The following is a 12,021-nucleotide window of genomic DNA, read 5'->3' on the forward strand; positions in this document are numbered from 1 at the left end:
AAACATAAGATTACATAACCAAGCGAAAAAAATCTGGAGTAAAATCGAGGAAATAAACCCTGAAACATACAACGCATTAACTTACAATATCAACGATGAGAATCGCTCCTTCCACAAATGGTTCCCTAGTAGTCTAAAAACCATATTAAACAACCAAGACCCTATACCAATTTACTAAACTCAACCCAAACGATAAGTATCGCACCAACGAATACAAAAACCCCACCTATTTTCGACATAACCCAATTACGACATAAACCCAAACAACCCAACCAAACCCTCAAAAGCTAGCTCGCTAGCGCAATTCACACATACAAAACATATGAACACGCACCCACGCACACGCCCACATCCACGCGCACATGCGTACGTGCACGCACGCGCACACAAACATACACAGCCATAACCACTACATATACTTACCAAACTAACACAATATACAAAACAAAGCACTTACCTAACTCAACAAACAAAATTAAAGCAGTTATCTAACAAATACTATAAACAAAACAAAGCATGGTGGCCAGCCCACCGACTGTCTACTCCCTCTTCCTTCCTCTTTCTTACTATCCCTTCCCCTATTCTCTCTTCTTTCCCCACCTTCCTTAAAAAAAAAAAAAAAAAAAAAAAAAAACGTCTCTACCTGGATGTTGTGGGAGCGACCATAGATCGTCTCTACCAATTCACTGTGGGACCGACCATAGATCGTCTCTACCAGTTCACTGTGGGAGCGACCATAGATCGTCTCTACCAGAGGGGCGCTGCCTGGAGTGTTGTTTCTGACTCCACCCCTAGCTAACTCGGTGCTTCCGCCACGCGAAGGTAGTGTCTTTCGCCTACGGTGGCGGTGGCGTGGTGGTTGAATGTCACAGGGGCGCACGACCCGGGCTGACATACGTCGTTGTTGCCCGGAGTGGTGGTGGCTGGTGGCGGCTACCCCGTGGGGTCCGAGTGGGGGTGTCGGCATTCTTGAGGGCGAACTCCGTTGTTTCTGGTTCGCCTCGTTGTCGGGGATGCTATGGTATTCTCCGGAATATTCCGGAGTACCGTATGTGTGTCCGTCAAAGCCACGCATTTCACCCGTGCAGCCCAATTTTTGGCATGGAGACTCGCATGGCTTCCAGTTCGGACACAGGCTATGTGAGGTTAACCTCCGAGGTCATTTGAGGCCACTGGTAATGAACGCTCGAACGACTGGACTCAGCAGCCCAATTTTTGGCAGGGAGACTCATATGATCTCCAGTTCGGACATAGGCTATGTAAGGTTGACCTCCAAGGTCACTTGAAGTCACTGGTCGGAGGTCATTTGAGGTCACCGGTAATATACACTTGAACGACTGGACCCAGCAGCCCAATTTTTGACATGGAGACTCACATGACCCCCAGTTCGGACATAGGCTATGTGAGGTTGGCCTCCGAGGTCATTTGAGGTCACCGGTAATAGTAAACAATGTGAGGTTGACTAAGGTCATTTGAGGTCACCGGTAATAAACTAACAGTGAACCAGTGCGTACAAAGACTGTGCGTTAGTCTGCGAAGCTGAAATAGAAAGTTCCTGGACAGAATAAATCACTATGGAAGAGGTGCTACAAAGTCTCCACCAACCAGAATATGGACCTTAAAGCCCCTAACCATTTCACTACGATAGCATATATTTTCTTTCGCTATTCGGTCAACCAAATGATTTTATTCAGCTAAGGCAGTGTTTCTCAAACTTTTTCACTTCATTCCCCACTTGTGGGGATCTCAACATCCTCGTGGCCCTCACAAATAATGATAAAAAAAACTATTTTGGTGCTCTTCATTTAATTCAGTGCTAACAACTATCAATCAGAATCCATATTTTTTCACATATCAGTGGGATGGATGACACTGTCTCCTTTCAGTCACTCGACTGATTCAAGGTTGGGTCACTGATAACGCACAACTCATATCTGGGTTCACATGCAACCAGTTTTGGCTTTTACTTTTTATGTGTAGAAGGGTGGAGAAACCATCTATCTATCTATCTATCTATCTATGCTGTGGAAAAAGGCAAGATGACTACAAGTGAGATTGCACTGACACATTCTGATGTATTACGTACACTAGTCGGCCATCCTCCCCCCCCCCAAAAAAAAAAAAAAAAAAAATCCTCCCGTGGCTCCTTTGGGAACCATGGCTCCCATTTTGAGAACCAGTGAGCTAAGATTTTAAAAACTTAGATGCAGTCGCCACTAATCTCTCTGTAGCCCTTAATGAGACGTAGGACCATCACTTAAAAAAAAAAAAATGATTTGATTAATTGACTGTAGATGTTTACAGAAGTACTGTACGTTTTCGGGATTCGTCAGTAAACACGCAAAACACGATTATAAAAAGGATAGGATAGGTTAGGATGATCGAGTTCTCATCTAGTTAACTTCGCCAATCTTTAAAGCTCCATGTCTGGTACTTGCAAGAACTAAATGTATGATGACCTCAGCGCATCCAAGAGGTTAACATTCTCTGTCCAGTGGATGCTCAGATGAAGGTCTTAGATACGGCTCTCATCAACCCCAGTCACTAAAAGACGTGGTTCGTAAGGAGACTATATTTCCCTTGTAGTAGTGAGAATAATATGCCTCCAGTCCGCATCCTTGTAGTTTATTCTTGCTATCTCCAGACGATTTGACTCAATTTAGGCGAAATTTGGGGTGCGAGTTGGAAAGCGGCATGGTGATTTTGTTTGTGGCCATTCTTTACTGGATTAAGGCGTATGGATAGATACACAGACAGACGGACAGATAAAGATAGATAATAGAGTGACAACAGATAAATAGATATAGATAGATGGGTGAGACTTCGAACTAGGATGGTTAGTTGTTATTTTACCATACCCGTGCACTACAAAAGATCTAAGATAAATATTGCTGTCCGGAGATGAATTCAAGGAGTCAGAAGGTTGGTGACATTTCTCTGCTGGCTGTGGCAATGGCAGGTTATTTTTATTTTTTTCATTTTTTATTTTTTACCGCTATGAAGCTCACAACCAAAGAGTGTGAGACGGAAGACTACTACCTCTCGTTTAGGAAGGAATGACATATACGGAGGCCAGAGCACAATACTGGCAAAGGATTGTTGATGTACTTTTGCGCATGACTATGTGAAGGTGGCTTCCCTCCCTCCAGTTCACACCATTCTCATTCATATACCTCTCAACCCTATTCCTCACCCTCCATGTACTCTCTCTTTCACTTCATTTACAAGGCTCTCAACCCTGTCCCCATCATCCTTCCCATACTCTTACTCTTCATGCATAAACTTCTCAAGCCTATCCCTCACCCTCCACATAAACTTCTATGCTTCATTTATATACATATCAACCCTATTCCTCACCCTCCACATACTCACCTACATTTCACCCATACAATTCTCAACCCTATCCCTCACCCTCCACATACACTCACCTACACTTCATTCATTAGGCGGAGATTTTTGTCCTTTTGCAACTTATTTCCCGTAGCTTACTGACAGAATATGACAATACTAACGACCCAACACCCTTCCCACAGTACTTCTTCGTGACTGTCACCATACTAGAGTAATAATCTCGTCAAGCACAGTGTTCAGGATGGAGAAGAAGGTTTCCAGTTTAAGTGAACAGTACAGTATAGTCTGGCTATTAATCATCATCATCTAATCCTGTTACCCCGTAAGGAGCGTAGGATCCCAGGGCTAGGCAAATTGGTCCTGACATTTAAGATGAGGGTGACCAGTCTCACTCATCCCTCAGTGGCATTACATGAACAACAAACCCCTACCACCCCTGGGATATAAACCTGCACCGGTTCAAGCCGACTGGAGCACCTTAATTACCCACTAAACCACCAGGTGCCATGGTTATCACCCAGTGAAGTACATGGTTTCCTGGTGTACAGGAAACCATCTGGCTTATCACTCAGCGTAGAGTCACCCGTAGACAGAAGGAAGAGGAAAGAATGATGGAAAGAAAGACACAACAAAGGAAGGAATGAAGGACGGGGGGAAAGGGCAGTCACTACATCGAGTGAGTGGATACTAACTTACTGAGTGCCCCCACTTACCACCATAGTCTAGATATTTACCGGATATATCGAGTGACGGATTTTTCTTATTTATTTGTATCCATTTATTTATTTTATCATTTGCTGCTACTACACACTTGTTTACAAAAAGGCTCTCAGACTAAAGGTCGTTACTCATAAGGCTATTATAAAAATAAATTAGAAGAGTTCATCCTCGGCTGAATAAAGTCAGATAGCAAAATAATAATAATAATAATAATAATGCCCTACATCCATCCACCATCATCCAATCTTACGTAGCCCCATGAGGAGCGTAGTAGCCCGGGGCTAGGCAAGTTGGTCCTGACATTAAGATGAGAGTAAAACAACAGTACAGAAATCCTACTGGAAGGGCGAAAAATATACTGGGATTTGCAAATGCTGAACTGTATTGTACGATATTACAGCATGAAAATCCTGTAACGAACAGCATGATACAAAACAATAAAAGGAAGATAGCTTAAAATTCAAAAATTATATAGTAAACTTTAATTAACAGCACAGTACTGAAATATAAGTTTATAAAAGTGATATTAAAATGTGCAGTTTTGTCTATATCCAAGAAGTATGTACATTATTTACATGGCCTTGAGTTCAAAACTATTCAGCTATTTACAAGGAGGAACAAGTATTGCAATGAAAAAATAAAAAATAAAATAAAAATGAGTGTGTGTGTGTGTGTGTGTGTGTGCAGCTACAATTACTAGTGTGTATTAGTGTAAAAATGATGGAATCAGTATGTTACACATAAAAAACGAACAACAGCGTACAAAACTGAAGATATACTGTACCATGTCACAAGGCTAAATACTTTAATGAATGTACTTTGATGGCAACATTACAGTATATGTGAAAAACTATTCTATCCCTGAACAATGTGCCAGAAACCATCCTGTTCTGTGTCTTTGTTTTGAGGTCCTATTAAACAAGTGCCCTGGATGTGAGCCAGACTGAGATGTTTACGTGCTACTGTAACAAGGTCCTGGGGCGCAGCATCCAACACCATGCACCGATGGTCGGAGAAGTGATCATCGGTTATGCTGGACAAGAAGCGGCGAGATCCCTGAGCCCCAGGAGATATGGGAGCATCAATGGACTGGAAAGTTCCGAGTTTTGCCTCTTTCACATCACGCTCGGTGAATTCACCACTGAGGACCCACTCTATGGCAGCATCAAAGGTGGACAGTGTCTGGGTGGAGTGAGGGTCACGATAGCTAAAGAAGCAGAAAGGTCCCCCAGGTGAAAGAGAAGCCCCGCCACCATATGCCCCTCCCTTCTCTCTGATCTCACGGTGCAGGAAATGAAACATGAGACGAGGCAGCACCCTCAATGCACCAGCATCAGGATGAAGGTATGGCACTCCAGGGAAAGATTTGGCTGCAAAGTTGACAGGGAATGGAAAAACATGGTGTGTTTTGCTGGTGTGAGGAGTGAAGTTTGCATGAACTGACGCAGAATTGGAGGCTGGGTTAGCAGGAGCAGTGTTCAAACCAGAGAGGAAGTCCTCCAATGTATGCACAGCTGTATCATGATTGTCTGATGTGGTGTTGATGGCTATCCTCATGCCTTGACAGGTAAGCAGCAGCTCAGACAGTTCTCGCAGCTGAGATAAGGTCTGAGACAAATCTTTGGTCTCACTGATTGATCTCATTTGCCGCAGCCAAGTAAGGCCACCCCACTCCTCTGCCAAAGCTGCCATGTCGCTGGTGGAGGCTGCAGCACTAACCATGGCATAGCGGTGCCCAGAGTAAACCAGACTGTTAGACAGGTCTGTTGCAATCATACTGACCAGGGTTTTAAATCTGCCCAGATCGTTCAGTCGTACTTCAGTGAAGATCCGTGACCAAAGATCCAGCAAGCGACTAAAGTTCTGGTTAAGGCAGTGAGATGTTAGGAGAACCCCCTGACTGTAATGCCCAGCCTGGTATGGGTGAGGGGCAGTGTGAGGAGTGGCACTCAGGCCACCAGACACCAGCTCCGCCTCTTGATCAAGCTGCCGAAAATCCATGTCACCAGCCCCCATACGTGTAAGAACCCCACACAGCAGCGGTACCAAAGGTCGCAGGTGGCCTGGAACATGCTGTGTATCTAACAGTGCTTTAAAATAAGTAAGACCATTAGTGGGTGGATGACACAGCTGTAATTCAACTCCTCCAGCCACCTGGATGTCCATTATATGTGTGGGCTTCACTGTGCGGCTAATATCACTCACACTCAGGGTAGGAAGACAGGACAAATCTTCTTCTTCCTCTTGCTTTTCAGCCAAGGTGTGACCTAAGTTCCATATCCTGGCCTGGTCATCCTCACTCAACGCTGAAACTCGCTGAGCCAAGAGGTCCCTCTCAGCTGCTTGCAGTTGTTCCTCATAGCCAGGATTAGGTGCCATGGTTAGGGTGTAACAGTGATTATTCTCAAGAAAATACTGCTTTACTTTCTCTTGCAGATATCTAGGGTTTTCAGATAGGCATTCCCTAAACTTCCTGATCTTCTTGTTAATTTTTAGAGCCTCCACTGGGTCTCCATCCAAGTTCCAAATTGGTGTGATGGCTATGGCAACTGCCAAGCCAAAGCTGGATGTTTGGTGTTTAATGCCAAGCTCTAGAGTATGGAGAACAGCTTCCACACGGTCCTCTGGGAAACCCTCACTGGCCACTTTCCACAATGTGTTCTGTATGGTGTCAGTGACCTTGGACACATCTTCTGCCTGCACGCCCTGCAGTCCCACAGTGAAGGTTGTGTTGCGGGTATGACCATCATAGCCAGCTGAGGGAGAGAACCCCGAACCTAACTGTGGCTCCAGCAGAGATTTATAGAAGGGGGAATTAGGGCCATTCATCAATAACTCACTAAGTATCTGTAACACAAAATTCTCAAAAGAGTCTATAATGTTGGTTAGTTTGTATGCCACTGCCACGGTGCTCTGACCCTCCCCACCAGCCAATGGGTCTACACCACACTGAACATGATCTGTTCTCTGTTCAGACCAAGTGGGTTCCTCAGGTACTTCTGTCTGAGCATCAATTCTCTTATATTCACTCAAGTAGTTATCATTTATAAACTCAAGGTGCCCTGAAAGAGGCTGGTCACCATAGGTGAAAATATGTGCATTACTTGGGTGGTAATGGTAGGCATGAAAGTGTCTGAGTTGTTCCCATGTAAGGTTTAGAATTGCTGACGGGTCTCCACCTGATACTACTCCATATGTATGTGATGGTAATAGTCCATTCTGCAGCTTCTGCATAAATAATCTCTGTGAGTCTGCAAATACACCTTTCATTTCATTGAATACAACACCCTTAAAAACCAATGGGGATGACTTGTCATGTACATCCTGGTGCTCTAGTCTCCATCCCTCCTGGAGGAAGTCTAGCTCTGAAAGTTTTGGTTTAAAGACAGCATCTAGGTACACTGACATCAGGTTCCTGAAGTCACCTGAATGCTGAGTAGAGAATGGGTAGATAGTGAAATCACTGCCAGTCATGGCATTCATGAAAGTGGAGAGGGAACGGTTTAACATCTTGAAGAACGGATCACGACAGGGGTACTTGTTGCTGCCACAGAGAACAGTGTGTTCCAGGATATGAGGAACACCAGTGGAGTCCATGGGTGTTGTTCGGAATCCCACACAGAAAACATTGTTAGGGTCGTCTCTGGCCACATGAAGATAGTCTGCTCCAGTAGCCATATGCTCCAAGCGTACAGCAGTCAGGTGTAGTTCATCCACATCATCCACCCCTCGCACCACAAACCCACTCACTTCACGACCCACAGGGAACTCTGTTCTTACAGAATCACCTGGAAAAGCATGGTACAAAAAGTCAACACTAAAGGCCCAAGAAGAAGCATAGGTTCAACAGGTAAAATGGGATGAATGGGGTGCTCTCTCACAGGGGGAGCGGCCATCCAGTGTCCCAGGCAATGCTGGTATGCATGATAGTGGGGCTTTATCCGGGCAATGTCGGGTACCCCTGTTAGTGCATACCAAACCTAATGAGACCTGACTATGAAAACAACATTCTTTGATCCTAACCTTGACATCAGTTGTTCTAATTTCTGCTAACTGACTCCCACAAAATTTGGGCATCATAAATAAGTTATACTCTGATAAAACTTGACCCTTATCATAAAGTTATCAACAACTGTGATGGTGAACTCTCCTTGATTTGATCCACTAGAGCTCTGGAATGGAAGACATGGCTATCTATCTATTGCCAGATGCCTCAATCCCATTTGGGGTGGCCACAAACATGGCTACTGGAGTAAAACATTGACACTACAGTGGCTACTTATAACATGAAGGCAAATACACTGAGATCGTATGGGCATGTTTTGAGAATAGACATAAAAGAGCCAAAGGAATTTTATGAAAGGAAGACTTACTGTAATGTGTCTTGCAGATCATATGTGCCATGGAACTGTATACAGTAATAGTAATGTAATCCGAATGGCAGGGGACCGACGGTCTTTCAAACTTTTGTTTTTTTCGGGTTATTGGGAGGGACCTTTGAAAACATTAGAAATATATAGATGTTGGGTATGGTTAGTACTTGGATGGGTGACCGTCTGGGGACACCAGATGCTGTTGGCATCCCTACGTGTCAAGTGGGGTTGGTGGAGGATTAGTGCCCCTCCCTGAAAAACAATTAACTCTAAGCCCTTGGCCACCCCGTCTGGGATACATGGCGTCTGGCAAAGAATGAATGAATGAAGATGATCAGTCTTAAAATTAAATGGGTTATTGTTTTGGACAGCAAAAATGCACAGGAATGTAGATGAATAGTTGCAGCCAGGTACATCCAAGTCCAAGCCAGATAAATCCTTAGATAAAGCCCTGAAAAATCTGAAAAAAGTTCAGAAAAAATGGAAAAATTTCGCCTTGAAAAATGCAGATTATTGGTGGTTGGACTGGAGGACTTTTACTGTACTAATGAAAAAGGATGAAGGGTACGGTAACTGACTAAATGGAACTTGCATGAAACATCTCATTTTGCCTTTTTCCTTTTTTAATTTACCTCTTCATGAGATTATTTGAGCATTTTTAAATTGTATTTTCAAGTTTGGCATTTTTCATTTCTTTTAACAGTGAATAGCATATAAAAAGTGGTGTTTGTTTACAATACCGGTACCCAATGGTACCCAAAACAGACAGATGCTATCCCATCGTGTGTGAAGATGGATGTCACATAACAACACAATTTTTTACATTTTCAGAACTTAACCCAACCTTGTTCATCCTATCCTTACCAAATGTAACCTATTTTATGCTAACCTAACCAACCTTATCCTAACCTATATTAACCTATCACTTACTGGTATGTATATACAGTAATCAATTTTCCTTGTTTATAGATGGATCCTCCTCAAACTAGAAATTGTACTTCTGTATATTTACAAAGTCACTTAAATCAATTCAGTGGTAGGCTATTTTATTATTATTCTTTTTAAAGAGGAGGTCCTATGTCTCTTTAAGAATTACCAAACATGCTGGGATAAAGTTGCCTCAAAGCAGTTTAGTAGCTAACTTTTGTTTTTTTCTTTTTACAAAACTGTAACCCCTACGGATGACAAATATGGTATGGGTGAAGACTTGTCTTGGTTAGGCTTTTGGATTTTTTTTTCCCCTGTTCCCTTAGGTTATGTTAAATGCTGCCAGGTTAAGTTAATGGCTAAACTGGCAATCCCATATCATCATCAGCAACAGATCTTATGGCTCAAAAAATTTGCTGGTGGTTCTGTCCATTGGAGATGATAATTGCTAGCCAAAAATTCCACTGATTGATAATATTTACTGTTGATAAAAGTTACAGAGTGCTTTTACAACATAAGGTGGTGGATCACGCCACACACCTCCTTCAACAAATAAAATGGTATACTCAGTGGTTAAAAAAATTAACAAAAGGGGGTGGTAGATTTTGCCACACAGCAAAAACAACCTACTGACAACCACATGCATGATGCAATACGCCCGCAATACTTACCTAAGGACTGAGAAGCGAGAGACCCTGTCCGAGTGCTCGTCACTGCAGTCCTGTGACCCACACGTTTGTAGTCCCGGACAACCCTCCTTCCCATTGTTGTAAAGGTTCTCATAAATTTTGCTATTGTCATCTTCCTTGCTGTATATTACGGTTCGGAACACACCTGTCGCCTCCCGCAGCAGAAGACTTCCAGGATGATGTAAACACATTTACTCTTCTTCTTCTTCTTCGTTCGTTTTCCCGTCATTCTCACACACTCTGTGGCGCGACCCATATGATACAATAATTACAATAGCAACCATGGTAATTATAGTATACTGGTTAGTCATACCAAGTCAAACTCAAATTTTCTATGAATCAAGTAGCGGGTTTTGAGCATACGCGATTGGGAACACTGTACCGTACCTTTGCAGCTGAGAACAGTGTGGAAGGCTTGAGCGGATGACACGTTGTCAACAAGGAGGGTGCACGAGCATTGCAACAGGTAATATTATAACTTGCCTCTTCATATTCAGCAGCTTGGGACGATTGGAATGGAGGGAGGAGTGTAACGTTTCTGTTTTTTATTTATTCCAGTGTTATTTTGTTCTCGCAAGACCCAGTTAAAGTGAAGGAAAGTCCAAAATTAGGTTACTGTTGCATGAATTTTCACCCGGAATGTATGTGGGGGTGGTGAAATTAACCTAATGTTGTGTAAGCCACCGACGTAAAGATAGATTTGGTTACATACTCTTGAACGTACCAGCAGCACGACCACAGTTAACATTGTGGCTGCGACCCCCAGTAGTGAAGGTAATTTAAAGGGTTCTGAGCGTCCACATATGGTTTGAAAGCATGTTCTGCCCAGAAGATGCCAGTTAGTTTGGGGCCACAAATGGTCTGATGGCATTGAGGAAGTAATAAGATCTCAAATTTTCATGGGGGAGAGATGTTGTTGCCCCAGTATCATCAGAAAATTGAACCTGATGGACTCTGCAGTAGACTGAAATCACCATTCTGCTGCAGTCCACCATTCGTCTTCAGGGGACCGGGGATGAGTGCGTTGAGGGACATTTGTATACTGTAACTGGGTAGTGGAGTCGCCCAGCTGTCATTGTAACCTTGTGAAGGCTAGTGGAAGATAATGGGGGTGACAGTTCATAACCGCCATATCCTTATTTTCTCTTCATATTAGGGAGGATCAGTATAGCTTTAGAAGTAACCAACGTTACCGATTTTCATTATATTACGTCCCTGAACTATTCTAACTAAGACTTACCTTTTAAGCCTAGTTTGAGTTGGGGGAGCAAATTTTGTAGGGGTAGTCATGTAGTGGCTTAGGTTAGGCTATCATTCAGTAGCGGATGAATGTGGCGCCATATTGGCTGGTGCAGGCGTGTGCACTTGATCTATGTCAGGCCCTAGGTTAGGGTTAGTTTAATGCAAAATAGTGTGTTTTTAATTAATTTTAATCTTGATTTTGGGGGATTAACCCACTTTTGGAAATCTTACTCAAAATTCCAAAAAGGGGATTTTCCCCCCAAAATGAAGGTCAGAACTAATTAAAATACAGTATTTTGCATTGGTAACCATAAAAATAATAATAAAAGAAAACGTTGGTTACGGTACTTCTAAAAAATTACCGGAGGATCTCATGTACATTTCTTTCAGAAATGTGTCTTTATATTTTTATTTTGTCATGTAAAGTCTATCTATCTATCTGTCTATTGCCAGACGCCATAATCCCGTAAGGGGTGGCCATTTGATTTTGAGTTATTTGTTTTACGGGGAGGGGCACTAACCCTTCACCAACCCACTTGCTGACACATAGGGAGCACGAATGAGTTGGTTATATGGTTACCACCCAGCATTGTAAATGGTTTCTTGGCTTACAGGAAACCATTTGGCTTGTCACTCAATGTAAAGCCACCTGTAAAGGAAAGAAAAGTACTTCCTCTAAATACAGCATGATTAGACCTTTACCCTTCAACACCTGACTT

The 12,021-nt window shown here is 43.0% G+C and overlaps 2 protein-coding genes across 2 annotated transcripts in view; one reads left to right on the plus strand and one right to left on the minus strand.

Moving 5' to 3' along the window:
• Positions 1 to 4,621: 4,621 nt before the first annotated feature.
• On the minus strand, positions 4,622 to 10,197 carry LOC145399643 (presequence protease, mitochondrial). The gene is made up of 2 exons (XM_080272184.1): positions 10,043 to 10,197; positions 4,622 to 7,859 (listed from the first exon to the last, which is right to left on the minus strand). The coding sequence occupies exons 1-2, from the start codon at positions 10,170 to 10,172 to the stop codon at positions 4,927 to 4,929; spliced, it is 3,063 nt and encodes a 1,020-aa protein (XP_080128310.1). The 5' UTR covers positions 10,173 to 10,197; the 3' UTR covers positions 4,622 to 4,926.
• A 291-nt stretch (positions 10,198 to 10,488) lies between these two features.
• Positions 10,489 to 12,021, plus strand: part of CysRS (cysteine--tRNA ligase, cytoplasmic) — a 48,471-nt gene continuing 46,938 nt past the window's right edge. Inside the window, exon 1 of the mRNA XM_080272386.1 lies at positions 10,489 to 10,526. The gene's annotated coding sequence lies outside the window, so the exon portion shown is untranslated. The remainder of the gene's footprint in view (positions 10,527 to 12,021) is intronic.

This window comes from Coenobita brevimanus, chromosome 50 (genome assembly GCF_032717465.1).
Source record: "Coenobita brevimanus isolate Jiangsu-jjx chromosome 50, ASM3271746v2, whole genome shotgun sequence".
Lineage (NCBI taxonomy): Eukaryota > Metazoa > Arthropoda > Malacostraca > Decapoda > Coenobitidae > Coenobita > Coenobita brevimanus.

Coding starts and splice junctions, on each gene's coding strand:
- LOC145399643 (XM_080272184.1), bottom strand. CDS start 10,172: ATGACAATAGCAAAATTTATGAGAACCTTTACAACAATGGGAAGGAGG. Junction 7,860..10,042: donor TCTCGCTTCTCAGTCCTTAG/GTAAGTATTGCG, acceptor ATGCTTTTCCAG/GTGATTCTGTAAGAACAGAG.